General features: G+C 41.7%; 2 protein-coding genes across 2 annotated transcripts in view; both read left to right on the forward strand.

Moving 5' to 3' along the window:
• ATP13A3 (ATPase type 13A3) overlaps positions 1-9,691 on the forward strand; it is a 36,392-nt gene extending 26,701 nt beyond the window's left edge. The window contains exons 26-32 of the mRNA XM_010081456.1: positions 396-492; positions 1,370-1,442; positions 2,251-2,428; positions 3,081-3,268; positions 3,696-3,784; positions 3,978-4,058; positions 9,494-9,691. Of these exons, the coding sequence (XP_010079758.1) occupies positions 396-492; positions 1,370-1,442; positions 2,251-2,428; positions 3,081-3,268; positions 3,696-3,784; positions 3,978-4,058; positions 9,494-9,691 (904 nt within the window). The remainder of the gene's footprint in view (positions 1-395; positions 493-1,369; positions 1,443-2,250; positions 2,429-3,080; positions 3,269-3,695; positions 3,785-3,977; positions 4,059-9,493) is intronic.
• A 4,941-nt stretch (positions 9,692-14,632) lies between these two features.
• Positions 14,633-19,732, forward strand: GP5 (glycoprotein V (platelet)). Its single transcript, XM_010081458.1, has 2 exons — positions 14,633-14,642; positions 17,784-19,732. The coding sequence occupies exon 2, from the start codon at positions 17,810-17,812 to the stop codon at positions 19,730-19,732; it is 1,923 nt and encodes a 640-aa protein (XP_010079760.1). The 5' UTR covers positions 14,633-14,642; positions 17,784-17,809.
• Positions 19,733-25,182: the final 5,450 nt, after the last annotated feature.

Below are 25,182 nucleotides of genomic sequence, written 5' to 3' on the forward strand. Positions count from 1 at the left end.
AAGTCTGTGTGGAACTAAGGAAGTAATGCGTAATCAGAAACATTTCTGAAGTCAGCACTCTGTGGCTGACTGTGTGTTCATTCTATCCATGTAGTAAACTAGTGCTTCACAGATGCTTTTGCAAGCACACCTTCATTTTTAAACCTCTGTTGGAAAAGCCACATAAGGTGCAAAGAACACCCAAGTAGGGTGGTGGCTCAGTTCCGAAGGCCTGCTCACAGCTTTGATGTACTTGGAAGTGTACCATTCTGACCCTTTCTTCTTCAGATCTCTCAAGCCTAATGTCCCTCAAAGGATTAGCTGATATGTTTAATTGCAGCTAACATTTTGCTAAGCAGAGTTTAACTGCTTGCACAGAAAACTTTTTAGTTATGTGATTGCATTTGTTTTGCCAGGGAAGGCCGTGCTGCTTTAATAACTTCCTTCTGTGTATTTAAGTTCATGGCATTATACAGCGTTATCCAGTACATCAGTGTTACTCTGCTATATTCGGTAAGTATTTTATTGTGCTTAAGCAGTGTCAATGTAATGCAGAGATCTGACAATTTATAAGCTATTTAATATAAGTTGTTCTAAGTCTCTTTGAGTACACAGTGCCCACATTCTAAAAACTCTGGACTAAAAATATTTAGTATTTTTTTGCTTTTTTTTTTGTATTAACTGTATGAAAAACATGGTAGTATCTATGTAAAAAAGGCAATAGCTAATGCCTGTGAACAGGAAGTCTCTACAGTGGGAAGTCCAAATAAGCATATACATTGAACAAAAATACAATTTTCCATTATTTAAAAACTGTCAACATTTTAAAATAGCCTGACTTGATTTAAGGGCAATGCATTCATTTTATGTAAGGATTGAAAGAGAGCAGCTGCAAGGATTGATTTAGGAGGGGGTAAGAAAGTGGAGTATTCCCGGTTAATATGATTGGATTCACAATAAGGCTTGTGGTAAAAATCCTGTATTTTAATTTGTATTCTGAGTAAGTTAAACATGCAAAGTATTAAAGGACCTTTGAGTTGTAAATTTTGACAACTGTTTGACTACATAGTAAGATTATGGTTTTTAGAGGACTGTGAGCCTAAGCTATTATTTCATTGGTTGTTAAAATTCAGTAATATAAGTTTGATTACAAACAAATTTAAATTACAAATAGCTTGAAGATGGAATTGTTTCATACCTTGATACTTCAGGAATTGATCTGTGAATTGTAGAGTGCTCTAGACTCCTGCACATAAAGGATGCCAGTTCAATAAGAGACTGTCTTGTTTATAGTGTGAAATTTAATGAATTAATGCCAGGGGAGTGTCACTGTAAGTTGTTTCTTGCTGTGAAAGAAAAAACTAATATTTCAGTTGTGATTTCTGTCTAGATCCTGAGCAATTTGGGAGATTTCCAGTTTCTCTTCATTGATTTGGCAATCATTTTGGTGCTTGTCTTCACTAGTAAGTATTGTGCTGAATTATCCCTTCTGGCTTCTATGAAGCAGTTTTTGCTTGGTCAAATTTTCTTTAATATCTAATTACATGCTGCTTTGGAGTAAACACTGTGACATGTAGTTAAGATGTTATGACTACTACAGTATATGCATTAAAAAACCAAACCACTGTGTACAGAGTTAGATTCATCTGAAGTTTGTGAAAATGTCATCAGCATGATCTTGGAAAAGGAGTTCTTCATAGTACAGGAAGTCAGGAATCTCTACTGACATGAGGAGATTGTTTTTGGAATCAAGACAGGAGTTGTTCCAACATAATCTTTCTCAAATGTTTGTATTTCTTGCATTTTTAGTTGAATAAAACATTCACAAAATGTTATACTTGAGAACTATTATCTAGCGAAGTATTTGATTCCACATGAACCTAGCACTCAGCTTACTGGCTAACAGTAGAATTCCATTTTCAAGTTTCATAGAAACTGCTGCTTTGAAGCAATGACCAAAACTGGGGAGACGAGCTGTAAGTCCTTGTGGCAGACAACGGGAATTTGGCCAGACACTATTAATTCCTTAAGTCTCATGGCTTCTATTATTGTCCCCTGCTATCCTGTGCTGCTGGGGATAACCAGCCTGTAGAAGGCACTGTGGCATTACTCTAGTGTGGTATAATCTTTTCAAGGTGGTTTCACACTTGCAGTTCTGGACTCATTTTTAAAGTGATGTCATGAGTGAGCCATTCTGATTCCACAGAATGTGACTAATTCTTGAAAGCCATAATGATGTAACGTGGAATTTATTTTTCTTTCTCGTTGCAGTGAGTCTGAACCCTGCTTGGAAGGAGCTTGTTGCGCGAAGGCCTCCATCAGGTCTAATCTCAGGTCCACTTCTGTGTTCCGTTTTGTCTCAGATCATCATCTGCCTTGCTTTCCAAACCTTCGGGTTTTTTTGGGTCAAACAGCAGTCCTGGTATGAACCTTGGACAACAGAATCTGAGTAAGTGTTTCAGTGGCTCCACGCAGGATACAGTAATGATCGGAAAGCTATAAACAGTAATTGCTCTCTTTGTCATCTCCCTTTGGGGATTTTGTAAATAAAGCTTCTGCATGGTAGCTTGGTAGTCTGATTATTTTATTGTGAACAGCATACTAATACACAGGAGTTATCCAATGGCTGAAATGCAAAATTGAGTCAGAGCCAGACTGCAGGGTCTGAAGACTCCTCAGCTTTGGGTCAGTTGAGATCAAAATTTGAAATCAATTGTTCAGGCCTATATTAACTCTTCTATATCATAAAGTTTTGTTGTCTTGTTACTGTTCCAGTAAATCAGATTTGTATTTCTGAAAATGAAGAGATGTTTTCCTCTTTTTTGGTTTGCAATTTTTTTTTACCTGTCTTCAAAGTGTATCTACAGTGATAGTTTCTAAACACTTCATGTTTACCGCTTCCAGTTTATAAGCTGGAAGCATAAAAGAATTCACAAAAAGTGCTATCTCCCTGCCACAATTCTGAGTTATTTCTTACTACCTGTAATAGGTTTTCAAGGCTTTTTAAAACTACAGTAGCAATTTGTTTTGTCATTACTTTTGTTAATAAGCAGGCCTTGTTTGCATCTTCTTAATTCGGTGTTAATCTTTTTATGTTGTAGTGCATGTAATGTGTTGGATGCCTCAAACACCACCTCTGCACACCATGGGAATGAGACTCTTCATGATGAACATTACATTAAAAATTATGAAAACACAACTTTGTTTTTTATATCCAGCTTCCAGTACCTCATAGTGGCAATTGTCTTTTCTAAAGGAAAGCCCTTTAGACAACCATGCTACAAAAATTGTAAGTCCTTTCTTACTGTATACAGTTCCAAGTAAAACTCCAGGTGACTGTGCACTTACTCATCCATGGCTCGCTTACAATTCTGTTTTGCCACTTCAGCAGTAATAGTGTTGCTAGGAGAACATAGTGCAGTTATCCTCTGGTAGTCAGAGACAGAAATAGGGAACTATTATACTGTATGGAGAAATTTGTGTTAATAGTTGCTTTGCTTGTAGAAGTATAGGTGTTATATATATGTTCCAGCTCCACAAGTGAGCCAGTGAAAAATTGAGTCTGGCCTTCTGTCTCTCTATGGCTATGAGCACAATTTAGATTGCCCAAATCCAGAGGTTATTTCTGGGGAGTAATGAACCCGTGATACATGGAAAAACTGTCTAAAACTCTGATTGAGAGATGGTCTGATTAAAATATTTTTCTTTTTTTACAGTTCTGTTTGTTATATCTGTGATAGTTCTTTATGTCTTCATATTATTCATCATGTTGCATCCTGTTGAACCTATTGATGCATTTCTTGAGGTAAGATTCAGCAGATATGCAGGTGTCTGTACTTCCTGGGATAGCTGGTTGTCTGCCTTTTGGCAAGTGTGACCCCTTTAGAGCTTTAACTTCGCACCTCTGGTTGGGAAAGGAAAATTTATAACTCGGAACCTGTTTTGAGTGTGTGCTTAATTCGTATGTGTTGCTAACCTCTGGCAACTTTTTCTTACAGCTTGTGTGTGTGCCATATGAGTGGCGCCGAGGAATTCTCTTCATTGTTATTATCAATGCAATTGTATCCGTGCTGATGGAGGTAAGAAATTCAAATAGAAAAAATGCTTGACTATTAAGTTTGTTTTTTTTTAGGTTTCATGTTTGTGTTCTGTTTAGAAGGTTTCCACAGCATGCCGTGTAAGTGATCACTGCTTTCTTGTTAAGTTTGTATTTGTAAAAAGTACTTGTAGGCTAGATTTAAGATGTCAAGGTTTGCTGTGTTAAAAGCATAATTTTAAAACCTCTTTTATTAATTAAAAAAAGGGGGGAAAGTTGAAAGACATAAATTATTTCAATTGTTTCATGGGACAATACTCTCCATATTATTTGCTGTGTTAATGCAGTTCAGAATAACAGTAAAGAAGTGTATAGAATCCTTACGGGAGCTCATCTTCAATCAGCTGGATCATGCACATAGCTTGTTGTTGAGAATAATGCAGGTCTATATAACTTGTTCATCTAATCTGATCCAAGTCTAGAAGTAGAGATGTTCATGTAGATCTGCTTTTTCTAGCCCTGAGCATGTCCAAAGTCAGTCACTCTAATTCCAGAGTTAGTGTGGGTAGATGCCCTACCTTTCATCCAGGTATGTTGTTTCAAAGAATTGTAGTTTGACAAATACATCTTCCAGAAAGAGTCTGGATTCAAAGCCAGTCATTTATTCCAGTGGTTAGTTCTTCTCCCTGTTAAATTGATGCCATATTTCCAACCTGAATACATTTGGGTTTTGGTTGCAGCCATTAGTCACTGTTTTGCTTCTGCAAGATGAAAAAGCCTTTCAACATTATCTAGTGCTTGCAGACTGCAATTATCTGTTTTTACTGTATAACATTTTCTGCAGCTTCCAGTCAGTATTTCCATTACTATGTGAGGGATTGCTGTCGAGGTAACCAGCATAATGTTTGCTTGGATCATACCATTTTGGCCTTTGGAGATTACTGCAGCTTTAATATTCTTTCCAGTTGACTATTTTTTTCCCTTTTATTTGTGATTTAGTAAAAATGAAATCGACAGGTTTTTTTTGATACTTTAATCAAAATTGTCAAGGCTTTGTGTTCAAAATGTTCCAAATAGAATTTGCAATGCATGCTATTATGTTGCTGCCTAATGGAACATGTTTTTCAGTGTTTTCACATGATAGGTGATAACTTGTCTTTTACAAAACATGGCAGTAGGTATTACATTTCTTGGCTTTTGTCTTGGTAACAACTTTATCCTCTCCTAAAGATCCTGTGCCTTTCTTACATTGTCCTATATTTAATCTAACCCTGCTTGTGATGGAAGTTTCCTTTATGCCCTTTAATACTTTATTATTTTTTGTAATACTAAACTCTCAATAGTTTACCTTTTTTTATTTGCTAAAAGTTAAATTCTATGTCTGTTGCAGTCTTTGCTACTGAAAGAAAATTGTTATTCTGAAGCTGCAGAATCATGGGGTTTTTTTGTCTTCTGATAAATTTAAACCAAACCTCCTAAGTAGAAATATTTTTTCCTGTTTACTCTTTCTAGTCAGTCTTGATGTTTTATTACCGTGTCTGGGAAATCAGCTTTTTTGAAACACTAAGATTATTCCTTGGAATTGAGCTTTGTGTTGATACCTGGAGTGTAAATAGATGGTGGTTGCAATTTTCAGTCCATGGATAAACTTTACTGAGAGAGATAAATTAAACTTAGCTTCTGCTGAAAAATTACTGCAGATGATCTTTCTAACGTTTATACAATGTGGCGATGTTTCTGTTCGGGAAGTGTAAGGGCTCTAGTAGAAAGTCTGTACAGTGTGTCAGTCCATGTATCAGCACATGTCTCTCAAGGACAAATGGTTCTCCTTTGACTTAAATGTTCATAAGGTTCCGCTCCTGGGTGTTGTTGCTTGCCACATCGATCTCTCAACTTCTGAGTTTCTAGTAAGCATAACCTAGGCAATATAATTACTGTAGAGCATTTGCTTTTACCTAGTATTTCAAACCCCACTCCCCTCTTTTTCCTATGCAGGTTTGAGTTAGCATCTTCCAACAGTTTAGTCACTTGTCATTACCAAAACTGGTAGGATGATTTGTCACGTTCCTTTTAACCAGACTTTCCTATTTATCTTGTTGCCCATACTTTAGGAGTGGCATAGAAGTAACTGTAGAATTTCATTTTCTTTACATTATTTGTTTGGGATGTCCTGCTTTGACTTAAAACCTATTTCTTCCACTTTCACTGTTAGTTGAGAGCTTTGTTTAGACAGAGAGATAAGTTGTCTTACTGTACAGCAGGTGTCCAACAGAAGCCTAGTCTAGTGATCCTCAAATCCTAAATCTTGTTTTATGATACACACTTCACCTATAACTTCAGCCTGCCTTTGTCCCATTGTTTGAACTGTGTTTGTCCAACTCAGCAGTGTTACTCTGGGCTCCCTGAAGTATTTTCATGTAGTGCCAACTCCTTGGGTCCAATGTATTGTGTAGAAATTTCGGGCTATTTCACTCCTTCACTTCCAGTATGGCTCATTGCCTTTCTGTCCTCGTGGGCCTGGCTGGATTTTCTGCTCACTACAGGGTTACTGGGTACCACAGCTCATATTCTGAATCTAGGAAAAGCTTCTGGTGGCATCTCCTTATTTCTTTTAAGAAGGTACTCTGTAGGTATATTTTGTTCTGCTGAGACTAATCCCTCTGTAATTGCCTCTCTAAACGTCTCAGAATGATGAGATACACCATGGATTCCATCTGTCTTCTTTTGTCACACATCAGTTTGACACTTCTGTGTCACACTGCAATCGTACATGGTTTCTTAATTGCTTCTACAAAAAAAAATTTCTGACTGTCCCAAACATGTTTTCTGAAATGCTGTGTAAAGCTTTTGCTCCTTCCATGTGGGTGCCAGATTAGGTTCACAAAGCACGTATATTCTTTCTACCAGATGATAGAAAATATTGCACAACAAAGGCAGATCCTAGCAGATGTTCCTCCTTACCCCAATGCCTGGTTATAGACATACTTAAACCAGACTGGCTTCAAAAATGAACATCTAACAAACTGAAGATTTGTTGGCAAATGCTTTACAAAAGCACTATAAAATCTGGGTATATTATAAAGTCGTCAGCATTATAAAATCTGTTATAAAAGTCTGGCTAATCAACTCGCCTTCCTCAACGGCAGAGGTCAGATGTTAGAAATGGAATCTCTCCAAAGATCAGAGTTGTAGACTCAAGGCCATGGAAGACAGAGGTTCACACCTGTGTTGCCGGATTTGTTCAAGGCTCTCTAGTCTGCCTCCCCAGCCGTATAAGAATAACCAGATGTACTGAACATTCTGTTCCATTTCTGTTCTCTTCTAAAATCTGGAACGGCTCCTACAGAATTCCTTCAGACTTCCTGCTGGTGGCTCCGCTTTGCCACCACACTGAAGCTTTTCTGGGAGCATCAGTGGTTTAAAACAAACTGAAAAAAGCGTAGCTCCAGGATGAAGTACACTCTAATGTTAAAGATGGTTTGGGGGGAAACTGCTCTAAGCACTCATGTCTGTGGTGCTTCACAGGTTGGGGTTTGGTTTTGGGTTTTTTTTTGGAGTATCGAATCACATTAAGAATATGTATTTATGATTTTTACCTGTATTGATGGATGCAGCTTTGGTCATTGTTTCTATTGGTTTGAAGTACCTGTTCGTATTCTTAAATCTCATGTGAGCACTTTAAGAATGGAAATGTTTATCACTTAATTACTGACAAGTAACATAAACTCTCCATTTTGCCTGGCACTGAATTAGTTATGCTTAACACACTATTTCGGGTTTTATTTGTAATATGCACATTAACAACAAATGATCATTAGTTTCTTTAATTCTTCCCGCTCACTGCAATGTCTCACAGAATGTCCTCCTTGATATGATCCTTTGGAAGGTTGTGTTCAATCGAGACAAACAAGGAGAATATCGCCTCACCATACCCCAGCCGCCTCAGGTTGGAGACTAGTATTTTGCTGTCATCGTTTCAGTGCATGCAGATTAATTCAGTTTTGTCTTTTTTATGATGTCTCTTGCCTTATCTTAAGCTTTAAGACTGTTTAAATTAGATATCTATAACTTGAATATTAAAAGGGAAGGTTTCTGGTTTTATATTTTTCTCCTTGTTGACACTTAAAGAATTTAGCTCTATACAAGAACTGTGAAGCAAACCCAAATGGTTGCTTTTAAGACTTTTCCCACTTTATCTTCAGTTTGCACATTAACAAGTTTTATTTGCATTGTCCCAAGGTAGCATGCTAGGACTGGAGAATATTTTGATTTGCTTGGAAGCAGAATTGCTGATGCTGGATCTAATAAAATTATATATTAAATTAATTTGGTTTAGGGTTTTAGAATGCTGTCTTCTGAGAGCAGTAATTTATAGCACATACAAATGAAATGAAACCAAATGGCAAATGAAAGTACATTATTACTACTTCAGGTGGTTTAGGAGACTGAAGGATTTAGCTTCTGCTTTTCAGGTGACCATGAATCTTGGTCTGGTCTACCCCTCTGTCATTAATACATGAAGAAAATCTATGTAAATCCTGTAAAAAATAGCATTTTCTTTTCTAAGCCAGTTGGCTGATTACTTCTAGCTGGTTGTACGTTTGTTCTTGTTCAAATTACAATGGTTTATTTCTCAGCACTAAAACTTATTAAATGTATTCACTTCAGATTTATAGTTGTCCTTTTGAGGCTGTTCAAGAAAAAAATTGGTTTGTGTTCACTGAAGAATGGAAGTTCTGCTTAAGGCTCATGTTTGGTTCAGTTCACCAATTGATAGAAATTCAGAGCATGAAGAAAACCTTAGAACATATCTCTCTTCAAATGTCAGCCCTGCAGACTACAGGTGCTATCTGAGTCATGAGAGGGATCCAGTCTTCAGAAGGAGGAGTGGTGTTTCTTTTCTCCAGCTAGTTAACGTATATGCATTTAGGACTAGGAGAGGAAAGATAGGAAGGAAGACTTTAAGTTCAATAATTTGTGTCTGGTTTAATAATTATTGATACCTGTAGGACTTAAGTTTGATCGTATCAACAAGTTAAATTCTGCCCCTTTTGGCTATCTGGCTGCCTTCAGTTAAACAATTCATTGCTCAAAAAGTGTTTTGAGACTCTGGGAATTTGACTGCTTTTTGTAGACGAGGCTTTAATATTTCAATAGTAACATCATTTGATGGTGTCTGTTGTACCTGTGTTTATTGAAACTATTATAAAATATGCACAAAAGCTGTTTGTGACCCTAGGTGTTACGATTATACAGAATACTTGGTCTGTCTTAATGTTTTTAAATGTCATTGCTACCATAGTATTGAAGAGATGACACAACAGAAGAGTTTCTGTACTACATTTTCTATGTTCAACATAACAATGAAGTAGTAAATTTGAAACTAGGATTTTTTTTCTAGAGAATTACTGTATTGTTAGTTATATTGATTTTTTTTCTTATGGTAATCCAGTTTTTCAAATCTGCTCACTTCTGCAGGAGGCTGTGGATCGCTGTGGAGTCTGTTTCCTTTCTTCCCTGTTTGGCTGTAGAGAGAAGACGCCAAAAGCCAAGTATATGCATCTAGCTCAGGAACTGCTGGTTGATCCAGAATGGCCACCAAAACCCAGAACAACAACAGAGGCAAAAGCACCATCCCAAGAAAATGGTTCATATCAAATCATTACTGTAACGTAACAGTGGATCTTGGTGGCATGTGTCTTTCGTGGTATTCAGAAGAATGTAATTTTAAGGTTCTATTTGAAATTGTGGTATACTAAAGGTCGAATTCTAATGCAGATATTTCCAACTGTTTAGTCTCTCTGAATACAAAGTTCAGAACCAGACATCTTATGGCTAGACATTTTAAAAATGTAGGTTACCTTTGGAAAAACAAAAATGATTGTTTCCTTTCACCTTCTTTCAAATTTCATTTTATTCCTGAGTGAGATCTATTTGAAGGTTTAAACTGCAGGGCAGTTAAAACAGCTTCACTTTATTTGCCTGGAGAATCTTAATCATTGTTTTAACCTGCTCACCTGGACATGTGTTCATGTAAACCCTCTGATGTAATGGTTTCCTGGTAGTACTAGAGGCACATAATAACCTTGTCATGCTTTTTTTTTCTATTTTTTCCTTTTTTTTTTTTTAATTTTTTCTATTTGCTGTTGAAAAGCTTTGTGCCTCAGAATGGTTCTAAAGTTTTGGTGTGTTCTTCTAAGTTTGTCCCTACTAGGAGTGTTTCTAGGTGTAAAGTTTGAATTTTAAGTTTCAATTCTTTAGTCTGCCAGAGCAGGAATTGGGAATGCTGTAGAAGCAATACGCTCTGTCCTTAAGAAGAAAGCACATTGCTTTCAAGTGCGTTCTTAGCTTCTTTTCTAGCTAACCCCAAGGAAGGGGTTAGGTGGCCTCCAGAGGAGGAGGCATTTGGCTACACTCTAAAGTTTTTGGAGGAGGAAGGCTGGGGAATCTTAACGCTTTCTTCTGCCTCATGTTTTATTACATTTAGCTATGCATTTCTCCACAGATCTTGCTTTTTCCAGCAGAAGGGTTGGATCATCCCTTTGTGGACCATGTTTTATTTGTAAATCTTATTATTATTTTCCTATATACCTTGAAGTAGTAAGGCCAGAGTTACTGCTGCAAGGGAAATGGGGGTGAGATGGAGGACTGTTTTCATATGCCCGCGCTTGGGATTTGTGCATGTTAAGAGCATACGCATTTCAAAGAGTCTGCCAGTGTCTTAAGCACTATATGTAGCTGTATGAAACAAAATTAAGATAAAATAGATGAGCTAAAATCTGTCTTGCTGCAGAAGTGTACGGCTTATGTGGATTTTTTTGAAACAAAAAAAAGGAAAAGCTTGCATCACCAATAATGCTGCTTAAGCACTTGGGGTAGCAATACAGCATTTTGCCATCAGGCGGTGTCAAAACACAAGACCACTATAAAAACAGATCTGCAGAGATGTAAAGGCAGGCATAGTCTTCATGTGCAAACCATAAACCTTTTTTTTCTTTAAACCACAAATTACTTATCTTGGAACCATCTTCAACTTGCTAAACTTTCAGAAGAGTTGTCTTTGGTGTCCTTGGGAAGATGATATAAATACTGACTCTTGATCAGTCTGTTTTGATCAGATGCAACTGACTGGTTCAGACACCTTCAGGCTTTGGGAAGGGGATGTGGGATCTGGAGAAGTCATGATTCTGTAGAGATCTTTTAGAGAAGAAAGTTGGGTCCTTTAGAGTAGTCATGGAAGGATGGCCTCAGGATTCCTGATCTGCTGGGATCAGTTTGAATTGTGTGTATTCTGATGATGGAATTTGAGGTTTTGTTATTTGTGGGGTGTTGTGTGGATTTTTTTTTCTAAATTCCTGTGGAGACAATTCCAATCCAGCATTGTTTTAATAAAGGGGATTTTTCAGATTGGGCCTAATTCCCTTGTGCTGTTCTGTAAGGCAGTATGGACAGTGTCCCCCTCTGCTCATGTTATGGTTTCTGCGGTGTTGAACATAACTGTGCCAATGGGGAATTTAAAAGTGGTGCTAAATGGTTTGGAAGACTTTTTTCCTAGAACTTGGGGGTTTAAGATGCTAGCACTTGCTCCTCATAAATAGCACGCATATTGTGTACTATCCTCTAGTCCAGCTGCCAACTCTTTCCTGATTTTTTTATTGTTGTTTGTTTTTGAGGAGTGGAGCAGGAAGAAGGGGGAAGTGGTTTTCTTAACATTCATTCAACAGAGCAATGTAAAAGTCTTATTGTCTTGGCTTCTTAGGGTCATAGACATTGAACAACATCAGTAGCTTTTAAGGCGTCTGCAGTTGTGGACTTGGATAAATTTATTAATCATGAACTTGAGTCAGTTGGCTAATTTCTCTCGATTTTACAAAATCTTTGTAGCATGGAATAATTGAAGAGTAATTCTTAGCTGCGTAAGTAGTATTCAGATTTAAAGAAATATAATATTTTAGTTGAAAAATGTTGTGAAGCTATGCATCTTGGACCTGGGAGCTGTGACTTATCCTTAAATGCATAAGCTTTTGCTTTCCCTTGCATTGACTATTTTAGCTTGGTTGTTCCCTCAGAAGTGAAAGAAAATATGTCTTTCCCTTTCATGTGCTTTTGCTTAATACTTTCTCTAAACTGATAATTTCTCCTGGCTTGTTTGGTTTCTGAAGCTAGTCTTTCAATCTTATTCTCATTTATTAGACTTATCGAGAAAGTGAGGAGGAAACAGCTTATTAAGGTGGGCTTGTCTTCAGAGAACGTTTTTGGGAACTCTTACTAAAACTGATATTGCCAAGTGTCTCCACTTGATTGAGTGACTAATGGGTCATGAGCCTATTAAACTTGAATACTTTGCAAATGGGAGCTAGTTACCTCAAGGTATGCGTTCAGCGTTAGTAAATGTTCTTGAGGTTGCATGCTTGAGCTCTGACCTATTTGCTTCTGACGCTTAGTCAAGAATAATAAATCAGCTTTTCTGAGAATCCTTCTTGTTGTTGCAAGTTCAGCCACAAAATAAGCTTTTGCATCTTCTGCAATTATTGGGATTTATGCCTTCCTGCCCAAGAGCCGAGTTTGGCCACCTATAATTTTTCTCATTTTGAGCAGTTTTGTTTTTCTGGTTTTCAGAAATGCAGCAAACTAGATCTGCACTAGCGTATTCAGTTTCTGCTTTGAAGTAAGATGAAATTCAGTTTGTAGTGAAAAGAATCTTTTCTAATGTTCATCTTGGAAGTCTAAATTCAGGTGGACAGACCAATTTAGTGATCTCCACTAGATACTTGGTAGACATTTTCTTCCTGCTGTATATTTTGGCCTTACATTGAGGAGTTTGATTTATTATTAAATTATTTGTGTATGCAGACTTTAATCTGTATGTATTTTACTTTGATGTATTAGGATTTGTAAATATTACTGATTTTTAAATATTATTTATGCACATACTTAAAGGACTGGTCTACCCAGAAAAGCAATTGCTAAATAATAAATGTTACTTTTTAGAAATAAATTGCAAGATCATTAAATTGTATATCCCTCAGGGTTATTTTTTAAAGTTTTTTTTCCTCTTCCCTTCAGATTCAATTAGCAGTAACTCTTGTTTCATGTACTATAGAACTAAATCTACTGTAAAGAAAATGCTGCAAATAATGCTTGAGTAGAAGCAGCTACAACACCCACAGAACTGACTGTCCATATTCATCATAACTCTTACTGTTGCACTTTTAAGAAGTTGTTGGATTTTTAATTCTATTTATTTTTTTTCTTTCTTCATGAAGGTTGTGCTGAACAGTCATCCCAAATTGGGTAAATAATCCTGTACTGTATCTGTGTATACAGTATAATACTGAGCAGATGTGGAGTCCTTTTTATGCTGCAAATTTTTAATGCTTATGTTGGTCATCACAAAATGAGAGAGCTAAAGTTCTGTAGGATTTCTCCCATGAAATTATGAATTGTAAACTTGGGTTTTGTATGTCTAAGGGAAAGCTGTGGGGTTTTGACTATTTTTAGAGTCTTGAATATGTTGATTTTATACAGTAAAGCTTCAGGTTTTTAAAGCTATTTTCAACAAACTGCAGCTTGTTTGATAATTATGTGAACCAGAAACTACTCAGTTTGTCATGAATTCCTCAAGCCTAACACAGATTAAAAGGTTCATCATTACAGCGCTCTCTAGAAGCTCAGCTTCCTTTTTATTTTTAAATTTGAAATGATACTGCATCTTTGTATTTAAAATATGTATTGCTGCTCTAGAATGGTACCCTGTTGTCAAGAGGCATACATAAATAACTGTACAATAGAATTGTAAATAGACTTGTAAATCATTTTTGTGACTGAAGCTCTTTGAAAATAAAATTAAAATGAACAGATATTTTAACTCTTTTCATTAGTTTCATGAAATTGTTTTTATTATTCTTCACACAATTAGATCCAAAGCTTGTTGAAGAACATAGACTTACTCCCAGTGCTGGCATGGGTGTCTTTTTCAGTGCCTCTGTATTATGTTTTGAAGATGGGGATGGAGAAGTTTGCCTACCGTGTGTTAGCAGTGTGTGCTGGCACTGCTGTTCTACAGTGGGATAATATTGACCGTACTGTAACCTAGTGGCTTATGAAAGTAATTTTAAAGCGAGACCTTTTACATGGGATAGCAACTTGTTTCCACCTTCTGTTATCCAGATGTTCCTTCTGGTTTTTGACACATAGGAAGTATCACCTTGAAAAGACTCTTGGGTGAACGTTCTGGTTGTGAGCTCTCACTGTTATAATCATCTCCAGAAAAATCACACAGAAATGAAGACATCTTTTCCATCCCGTGGCTCACCTCCTGTTTAAACATTCAATTGCAGAGCACATTATTTTAAACTTGGAGACAAGATACTTGAAATACCTGGTTACTTAGTTACAAAAACTTAATCTTTCAATTTCAAGCTAATATTTTGATAACTTAAGGCTTTTTTCTCTTCGGAATCTTTCAGACTAGGTTTTGTTGGCCTGTGACTACAGAAGACACGGAGGAAAAACAGAAGCCAAATGGGTCAACCCTGGGTTGCTTAGCCAAAGTATTAAGTAGAAAACTCATATTGCTTTGATTCCACTTTTCCGAGAAAGTAAAAGTCAGAGCAGCCTTGTGAAGGTGCATATCAGTCGCTGGTTGTTTAAAGTAGATGCGTCCGCTCCTTCAAAACCTAATGCACCTGTGTAGCAGACAGGGTGAAACTGTCTTACAAATTGGAGTAATTTTTCTGCTCATAATTCATGTTGAAATGCAGATTTCCGACTCTACCCAGGTTTGCACTGGGTTGGTTGAAGCACATACTCCAATATCACTGTCAAAGAAGCTACAAGTAGTTTTATTTGTGACTTCAAACTTTCTTTTACAGTTTACTTTTTGATTACTGTTTTGTGAGTGGTCTCAAGTTCCACTTCTGGAGTTGCATGCAACCTGTGGAAGCAGGTTGCTTACACAACTAAATGTAGGCAAGATCTGCTCTGAAGCTTAAACTCTTTGGCCTTGCACAGTGGTTACGCAAATAAAAAGAGTTATCTAGAGGATGCGTTTTGCTGTTTTACTTCCCGTTTAAAGTGCAGAATCATGGTGAAGCCTGATTGCTATGCTCCTAGTAAGTTCCTCTAAAACACAGATAAGTTTCTAAGGTACAGTTCAAAATTCATTTTTCATGCTCATATGAGTTTAGAAACTTGCAAGAAAGTAAAAAATTGAAGCACCATACTAAATTCTATGTGTGCTCAGTATTCTGAAACTAATTCAGAACTGGTTTGTGGCTTTTAATATACTAAGAGTATTTATGTATTGCTTCTGGGATCCTTTCATAGTCTGAGAAACATTAAGGGGGTGGTGGAAAGGGAAGGAAGCTGTAGACCTGAACATGGTAAGTGACCGGCCAGGCTGGTGTCCTTTCTGGAATGGCAGGTGTTTCACACGAGGGTTTGAGAAAATGTTAATACATGGGAATGTGTAAGTATGACCCTTTATATGGATCCTACTGTATTCTCTACTGTTAAAATCTTCAATTACGGGAATTTAAATATTTCTTAAAAAAAAAAATCACTAGCAGCTCTAGATGTTTGAGATCCATAGGATTATCTGGTTCCTGTGCTAGTCATATGCTTGTGACCTTAATCCCTTGCAAATAATTTCTTACCTTGTCATTGTTTGTTTGTGAAAATGTATCTCTTCTAGCACTTATGAGTGTCTAACCTTGTCTCATTGAATAGTCTCTTGTCTTTTGTTATGAGACCAGGAAAACAGATGTCCCCAGTCTACAGTCTAGCGTTAGCCTGTTTCTTATTTTACAGACTCTGCCCTGCAGCCATGTGTTCTGGGGCACCTGCATTCAGTCTGTAGCATAACAATTTGGGTTGGTTTTTTTCCCCATTTGGTTCTCTAGATCTATTTATCTCATTTCACTGAATCCTGTAGTTCTGCCGTAGTCTTGGATTGAGGTGGTGTAGGTTGAGATGCCAGTCAGGGCTTGAAACAGAAATTTCTTGGTGTTTTTCTGCCCCGCATGGAGGGTGGTGCTCACGCACCGCCCCGAAGTGGCTCCTCAGCTGGCTGCTGCGCGGGCTGGAGGGCGAGGGAGAAGGGATGTGCTCTCATCGGTGTGCTGAGGGGGGGACGGGTAGAATCAGGGCCAGGCTGGCTTCTGAGTTTCTCTGTTGAGGTGAAGGCGTCACTGGTTTATGAGAGATGGTCAGTTTTGGGGTGGGGGGATTTCTAGGAGAGTGAGATCCTCTGGAAGATTCTTGTTTGACATGGAAAAGCCCTTTGGAAGGGTGAAATCTCATGGCCTCTTTTTGGTGAGTTACAGTCTTAGAGTTGTAGAAAGCCCAGTGAGAGCTTGCTTTGCGGCAATGTGTTGCTGGTAGTTGAGACCCCTACGTGCCATGTCCCTCCCTGCCTGAGGAAGGGATGCAGATTTTACCGGTCTTCAGTACTCTGAACATAACCAGTAGTTTTTCTGTTGAAGTACTTCCTTTTGCTTTTTTTGCGGCTGTTTGTGATCCACGGTAGTATGTTCTTGTCAGCAGGTCAGGAGTGTGAGAAGCCCTGCTACCCACCTGATTTACACCTTTTTAAATGATGGGGTTTGTACCCATGTCTGTCTGGGGGCTTGATGTGGGAGAGCTTCATTCTTGTACCTGGAAAAGTGTATGTTGGAACGGAGCTCCCCTCTCCCGGAGTGTTCTTGGTGCTGAAGGCTGACACGGTGTCAGCTATTCCAGCTATGTCTGCAGAACTTGGCCAGCTCTTCTGGCAGTCCCAGCTGCTGCTTCTGATCAGCCAGGTGCTTGACTTCCAGGTTTCTGATACACTTGGACTTGTTGATCTCACTAAGGAAGTATTTCTAAACTGTGCATTTCTGTTTGACTTGTTCTTTTAAATATTATTGTTACAGCTGCAATGATTGCTTTCCTGTTCCTTTTTTGTTGTTTGGAAACCTATACAACTTTCCAACTTTGTGCTACGTTTCATGCAGATCAGTCTTTATTGCTACAGCTTTCTAGCTAACTTCGTGTCACTCCTTTCTTCTCATTTCATTGTGTTTTTAATACTCCTGATAACTTAGTAGTGTGTTAAGCTGTTGAAATGAGAGTTGTCGGTTATCAGAGGCTCACTACTGTCCTGTGCTGCGTGAGCTCTTGTGTGTTATTTCAGGCTACATCAAAAATAGCCTGTTGCTTCTTGTGTGTTCTTGGGCTGTTCCAAGAAGGGATCACTTGCAAATGCTGAGATGATTTGACAGAACTGTGTGCTGTTTTGCTTTTGGCCACTTAAAATATGGGACACCCTTTTTACCTCCATTGTCTATTTTTGCAGGCTAAACTTTGTTTTTAAACCTCAGGTAACCTGCACTAAAAAAAATATTCTGGGTGCAGGACGTTTTGATAATTTTTTTTAAAGGCTTTCTGTGTGTAACTTTAATGCTTTTCTGTTCAAATAAATACATGCCTTATGACTATTTAGAGTTTCATCATGATTTTTATATGCTTTTATTATACTTGACTAGTATAAATATAAACAAGGAATACTTGATTTACAGAAGAGCCTTATCTGTACTTCTTGGTGTAAGCTGAGCATCTTAGAAATATTTGCCGTCAATAGTAATAGAGATTCTGAAGTTTGCATTCAAGCCAAGAGAAATTTTGCACACATTTGCAGGTGTTGTGATATATTCACACAGCTTTGTCGGCTGCTAAGTTATTCACTTCCCGTGATCAAATCCTGACTCTCTCTTATCTCTTGTAACAGCTAATGTTTCTGGCACTTCAACCACGATGTTGGTGTTTCGTTTGTCAGTGGTGATCAAGCTTTTCTTCCAGTTGGATGCATCTGTTTGTCCTGAGAGATGTGACTGCTCTTCAAAAAATGCAATTCACTGCTCTGGTCCCCACATAGAAGACCTGGAATCATTGAATCTGCCTTGCAACATGACAGAAATTCACATAACGCACACTAATGTAACGTACTTGCAGGATGTTTTTTCTAGGATGGTGGAGCTGCAGCATCTCATCTTGTCTTCAAACAACATCTCTCTGATTTCACCAGTGGCTTTCAAAGGCTTGAGAAGGCTAAAAGCTCTCAAACTGCTAGATAATAAGCTGAGCGAACTTCCCCCAGAAGTCTTTGATGACATGATAAAGCTTCAGCAATTAATCATGGAAAATAACCGGTTGAAATCCATTGAAGAAAATCTGTTTGACAAACTCACTAGTTTGGAGGAGCTTTTCTTGAACAAAAACCAACTAACAGCACTTCCCAGTGGCGTGCTGAAGAAACTTGCCAAACTCAAAGTACTGAACTTGTCGAGAAATTATTTGGCAGCACTGCCTAGAAATATATTTAGTGCATTAACCAGGCTTGAGAAGCTGATGCTGTATTTTAACAGGCTGTCTTCAATAGAGTCTGGTATGTTTGACAGCCTGAAGGAGCTGCTGGAACTCTTCCTGCATTGCAATAACATCCAGTCCATCGCCCCTGATGCATTTCATTGTCTTCATAAACTGAGAACCCTCACGCTCTCCAGAAACAAGCTTGAGGCTTTGCCTCCTGGGCTCTTTCTGCACTTGCACGACCTGTCTAAATTGACCTTGTACAGGAACCCACTGAAGTCTCTTCCAGAAGTATTGTTTGGAGAAATGAGGCATCTTGGTAGCCTGTGGCTGTATCACACAAAGCTCTCAACAATACCAGATTTTGTGTTCAGTAACTTGACAAATTTAGAGCTTCTTGTGCTGAGTTTTAATCCAGAGCTTAGTGTTCTTCCTCAGAATGTATTCAGTGGTCTGAATGAACTGCGGGGCCTTTCTCTGCATACAAATAATATTTCTGCTCTGCCAGAGGGCATCTTCCTGAGCCTTCAGAAACTGCAGAACATTTCCCTTTTTGATTCGAGGCTTGAGGCTCTTCCTAGAAACCTCTTTCATAATCTCAGGCACCTTCAGAAAGTTTACCTCAATAGTACTAAGCTGCAGTCTCTTCCTGGAGATTTCTTCACTGCTTTACCTAAGCTGCAGGAAGTCTTCCTTTCCGAGAACCCTTGGAAATGCGATTGCCAAATTCTTGGCTTCCAAGAGTGGCTCCAAAAGAGCATGGAGATAGTTAAAAATGTGCCATCTCTAAAGTGTGACAGCCCGCTGGCACTACAGAATATTTCTCTGGTGGCTCTGACAGATGATCACCTGAAGTGCCTGCCAAGCACAGCCATTACAGACCAGTTCAGCTCAGGTTATTCCCAGGCTTCAACTTCTCTTGTGACGGAGCACTTGACATCATCTTGGGAGACTACTGTATCAGTGGTGTCCGACATGGATACCAGCACACCCACATCAATTCCTCTTGCAACTCCAGGTTTTATCTACTCACATGTTCGAGATGTTGGACAGCCTAGGTTTCATTTCTCAGATGTTCCAACCCAAACTTCTCCCAATGTTGTAGTAGAAACCACCAGTGTCAGAGGAACAGATTTAACTACTCTTGCCTGGTGGGATGAGCTGCCAGCCCGCAGGAGTACTAAGCCCTATTTTAATACCAGAATTGCTTATTGTCAGCTATTCTTGTGCCTTCACAGTTTGATTTTAGCGCTACAGACTGTAACCATGGTGCTTGGTCTGTATGTGATGGGTAAAACCAGGCAGCTCTTGCACTCCAGAAATACTCCTGTTCAGCCCGTAGTTCTGATAAAATTTTTAAGAAGATAGAGAATACCAGCCAAAGAGAGGACTAGAAGCACTGTTTTGGATGCTTTAGAGCATTTGAGAGGTTCACACTTGATTCAGATATGGATTACAAATCTTCATAGCAAGAACCATAAAGACCTTGTTTTTACAGCGTAATGAAAATGCACTTTTATGTACCCTACAGTGGTTGCCAGAAGTGATTGTAATCCCTGTATGTCGCTGCAGCACTTGGTCCACAAACCCAGAGGGAGAGCTGAAAGAAAATGTGTTTTCGCCTATATGCGTGTACTGTTAGTTTCCTGCTTTGGACTGCAGCCCTGTCCCTGCCAGACACCACTGCCTGCTGTCGTGCTCACGCTGCTCGGATGGAAGTGGCATCAATGTAGGGAAGTCTGTATAGGAACACAGCTTTAACTGTGCTTTAAAGGTTGCCTAGTACCCCAAATGCTATTATACTGCCTGCAGTCTTTTGTCTCCTTAGTGAGAAAATAAAGTATTTTTGGCAGGAGATGCTGGAAAAGACCTTTTAAAAGTGGAAGTGGGGACAGAATGATATGGTGGAAGGGTCTTAGTTTTTGTTTTCTGTCCTCAGCCCCTTTGCAGCCCATGGCAGGAGGAAGGGGTACCATTTAAAGCTAACAGTGCTTTGCTTTAGCTTAACCAGAGGAAGATAACTAAGATGCTGGGCTAGGAAGTATAATCTTGATGTATTTTGGTGTTTGTTTGTTGGAAAATTTGTAACATTACTACAAATCTGCATTTTAAGTAAACACCTTCATCCTTGAACTTTGACCAGTGGTCTGAACAGCAAGGCGTTACTGCATGTTGTGGTGAGTGGTGGAACTGGAGTACCAGGGAGATGCCCAGGACTGAGGACAGAGTGGTGTTGGTTTGAGAGCTGGTCTTCACTAAGCTGGGAGAGAAGGGGATGGTCTCTCCTGGGTCTGGCTAGCAAAACACAGGCGTGCAGCAAAGTGGCAGGGAGCCTGCCTGATCTGAGGGCCCTGAAGTGTCACCACCTTTTCTGAAGTTGTCTGGGGAGCATACGTATCTCCATCACATTGCAGTATGCGGTAGCATATTCAGTCATATTCAGTCTCAGTACTTTTTACCTTTTCTTATTCCACAGTATTGCTCCCTGACTTCCAGCCCTTTCAAGTGTTGATACGCTAAGGCAACAATGACGCAACAGTGTGGGTTTTGGTCTTTATACTGAATTTTTTAAAATATTTTGAATGATAGGAGTATCTTAGTTTGTAAGTAGACTTGTAGCTGTCAGACTGCATGTGCTTTGGTAGCTCTTGCATTTAACTGATTAGCTTTTATCTTAATTATGTGATTTATCTTGTTCTTAAAAGCTCTGATGATGTGCTCAAAAGCTAGGGCTGGGTTAAAGAGCCTCTGGATGTGGTTCCCTGTCTCCTGGGGCAGGAGACCCTCTACTCTAGCAGTCCCTTTGTAGCCTTACTGACTTTCTAACTATTGAGGTCTTTCCTGGATGGCCTTGAAATGGCACTTAACAGGCCTGAGCTGAAGAGAACTTGCACTTTCTGCAGGTTTGTGGCTAGTTCCCTGCTGTGTGCTGCTCTAGGCAATGAGGGTGAACTGTGTACTGCTTTGCTTCATGGAGCTCTGCTGCTGGACTTGAATTCCTGTTCTAGCCCGTGAAAAGAGGCAGTGTGCTTCTGCCGTGTTAAACAACCATCCTCTTGCTGCTGAGGTTCAACGACATTTAGCAACCCTGGTAGAGCCATCCCTAAAGAAGGAGAAATGCTAGTCACTGCTGCTGGTGCGAAGCAAACTGGATTCGTAAACAGGAACACCAGAATATTTGTTGCAATATATTTAAGAGAAGCACAAAGCCAATATGAAGCTTTCTTGGTGGTGGTTCTGCTAGTGCTAAAAAGGAGAGAGTTGTTACAAATTTAGGTTCTTGGCTGGGCAACTATAATGACCACTTAGCGTTGTTCCAGCGCCATCGTACCAGTGCCACGCAGGCATCTGCTCACAGGAGCCAGGAGATAAGTATAATCTGGACTAAGGAGGGAATTGTTCTACAAACAGTGCTGTTATTGTTTGCCTCGGTGAGGCATGGAAGAAATGCGCTTGTAGCTACGGGCGCTCGGATGCACGCTGTCCCATTTCTAAGAAAAAGCAACAGTTCGGTCACCATATGGTTGTAGGACACCTTGATGTCTGACCTCTGGAAGAGCAGCAGGTTAGAGCAGCTGCCATTGTTCTGGACCCTCCTTTGGCCGCCCCAGCCCGCAGTGGGGCCAGCTGGGTCTCGGCGCTGCTCCTTTGGCTCCTGTTTGGCAGGCGCTGAGCTCTGGCACATGGGGGCTTTGGCACACGGCTATGCACAGGCAAGTGCTCAGAGGAGGATGATTCATCTTTCCATGCTGTCATCGGGCTTTCTCCATGCATGAGCCAGACGGGGAAGTGAAGTCAGCAGAGAACAAAAGGGCTGGAGCAATAAGGGCCGGGGGTGTTTTACTAATTCTTCCTCTGAGGTGTCCTGTTTTGAGCTGCTTTTGATTCATTGCTTGTTGCCCAGCATAGCTCAGCCCTTCCTGCAAAACTCCCTGGCCTGGGAAATCCAAGGATATGCTTATTTACATCCCATCTCTGTTTTGCTTAGAAAAGGGATGGTCTTCCAGGACAGCGTGACAGTGGCTGTGGCAGGCAGGGAAGCAGGCGGGAGGGCTCCTTGGGGGGTGTGCAGCTGCACCTCAGACCCTCTCTCTGGGCACCATTGCCTTGATGGTGTCTCAAGGCGCTGATGGCTTGCCATTGCCAGTGTATTGGCAAGGCTTCTCCCGATCCCTGCAGCCCACACCTTTACAAACTGCTGCTTGGCCTCTGGCTGGGCCTGGGGGACTGGGCTGGAAAAGCCTGGAGGTATCTAATTCTGGGTCTGGGGGATCCCTCCTGCTGGGCAAGGGATGGATTCAAAGCACGTCTGCTCTTGGCGGCTGAGCGGATCTGCTCCACGCCCTTGGCTGCTGCACAGGCCTGGGATGCAGAGTCGTGATTAGCAGCCCTGCACATTAACCAGACCTCTTGAGTCCCAGAAGCTGCCTTCGGGAGCACTTGGAGTATGTCACCAATGCAGCCTAGCCAAGGGTCTTCTGTAACTCACTCTGTTCCCACAAACACTTGTTCCTGCGGTGGCTGCTCTGGCTTTCTCTGCTTTGGAGCAGTGGGGAGCCTCTGCCGTGCTGGGATGTGGGAGTATGCAGCATGTTTCCAGCCTGATCTCACCACAGGTGCTGCTCTCCTTTGCTTGTCAGGACTTGAGTGCACCAAGTCCCCTCCTAGCAGCCTGAAGAGCATGGCAACAAGGAGGGAACGAGCTGCTGCTGTAAGCGCTGGCAGCTCCCTGCCTGCTTCCCGCCTGCTGCAGGACCCTTCTGAGCCACCAGCACCCGTGTGCTGTGCTCGTGTCCCCAGCACCACTTGCCCTTTCCATCTCACCTCTGCCATGTGAGGCCAGTAGCTGCTGGAGGGCCCCTCTTGCTGCTTGCAGAGGGGAGGGAACTCAGGTGGGCACCTACTAAGTGCAGCTCAGCCCTCCAGCATGTAGCCTCGGAGCCTGAACCTCAGATCCTCCCTCTCCTGGTGGCAAAGAAGCTGGGTGATGGCAGATGTGCTCATAGAAGACACCCAGCTGTGCTCCATGGTTCAAGGGTGTGTTGACCGCCCGCTAGGAGGCAGGAGCCCTGGGATCCTCTGCCTGACGTTATGGAGCATTGGCCGTGTCTCTTCCAGGCCACCGACCAGCACATCGCGCCTGGGGAAGCTGATTCAGCAGCTGCGATATGGGAGCACGGCATTTCCTAGGGATGACAGAATAGCTGGGAGGAGATGCAGCCAAAGGCACGTACCCACAGGACAAGGCTGGGGTTGCGAGTGTTTACAGACTCTCAAAGTGCTTGGGAAGCCTGAAGCTCCTGCTTTGCCCCTGCTCCATCCAGAGATGGGCAAGCTGTGGAAGTGTTATGTCTCCCTTTTCCTAGCTGGAGTCTGGGTTCACATCCCCTTCCCTCCTGGGTGTTTCTGGGCAGAGGAGCCCTGGCAAAGCCTCTTGCCTGGAAAATGGTGGGCAAGTCCCGCTTCATTGCAGGATGAGGGGCTGCTGCTCCAGAGACATCTCACCACTGCGCTCAGCATCTCTTGTGCAGTCACTGCTCTAGGACACTCGTGTTTCTCTGTGAAGTGCCAGGGTTCCAGCTGTGCCTTTGTGTCTCTCTAGACGAAGAAAGCCCAGGGCAGGGAGCCAGTGACAGCTCTCAGTGGCTCTGCAGCCTCCTGTGCCCTCCTCTGCTCGCTTCCCCTGGGCACTGGGGAGAGATGGGTGTCGAGAAGGGGTCCTTGAGGCACTCCCAGGTGCCAGGGATGGCTTTATGGAGATGGGGAATGGGACAAAGCTGGTCCAGCAAACCCCTCACAGTGTGTGAGCAGGGACAGCCCCCCGCCATCACCTCCCGCTCCAGCTGGTCTTTCCCCCCTCTGACAGCACCCATCGAACAAGCTCTTTCCGCTTTGGATTATCTTTCCAGGCGGGCTTGGCTGCAAGCCCCACATTCCTTACAGCCTAGCGCTGCCCTGAGCCTGTGCCAAGCCCTGTGTGCTTCTGCTATCGCTCGGGGCTCCGGCCAGGGCCGCACTGGGATGAGACAGTCCTGCTGGCTAGGCGAGCCCTGCTGGTGCTCCAGATCCTAAATGCCCTTTTCCTTTAACTCCAGGAGTGTTGTGGTGGGTCTGGTGCTGGTGCTTGGATGGAGGTTAGCCTGATGGCTGTCCCTGCTGCCCATCCTGGAGGGACCAGGGCTGCTGCTCCTTCCCAAAGCTCCCACCCTGCAGGTGTGTTTCCCTAGGGCAGGCAGGACCCCCGTGGTTGGGGTGGGGGGGGGGCAGCCTCTGGCCATGAGCAGTGAGGCAGCCCTGGCCCTGCAGTGGGCTGGAAAAGCCCTGGGGGCTGGATGGCGGGGGCTGGATTGCTGGCCCTGTGCAGAAGCTCTGGTTTGGGCTCCTCAAAGGGTTAGGGCGGCGTGGGGTGGGGAGGGGGCTGCTGGTGTCTGCAATAGGTGGTCCCTGAGGGCCCACTGCACCTTCCCTCACCCCTCAGCTGTGGCTTGAGCCTACGTGTCCTGCTGCATGTGGAGGTCTCCCCCCAGGCTGGAGCACCGAGGGGAACCCCTACCCTGGCCCCTAGTGCAGCCCCCCGCCCTCCTCCTCCCCTTCAGCAGAGTTTGGCCCCGTGCCCTGGGCCAGCCGCTGTCTGTGAGTGCCGGGGGCTGCTGGGGGGGTTTCTCATTGTACGGTGGGCAGCTTGCAGCAGTGCAAAATAACAGGGGTGTCCCAGTGCTGCATTGCAGGGTGTGGTGGGGCCTGGGGACATCCCGTCCCTCCCCGGGGTGTGAATTTGGGCAGGAGCTGGAGGTGCGGAGGAGCAGGGGCGGGGGGTG

The sequence above is a fragment of the Pterocles gutturalis genome, unplaced genomic scaffold (assembly GCF_000699245.1).
Source record: "Pterocles gutturalis isolate BGI_N339 unplaced genomic scaffold, ASM69924v1 scaffold27594, whole genome shotgun sequence".
NCBI classification, from domain to species: Eukaryota; Metazoa; Chordata; class Aves; order Pterocliformes; family Pteroclidae; genus Pterocles; species Pterocles gutturalis.

What these genes read in the sequence shown, in the direction of transcription:
- GP5 (XM_010081458.1), top strand. Translation starts at nt 17,810, where the DNA reads ATGTTGGTGTTTCGTTTGTCAGTGGTGATCAAGCTTTTCTTCCAGTTG.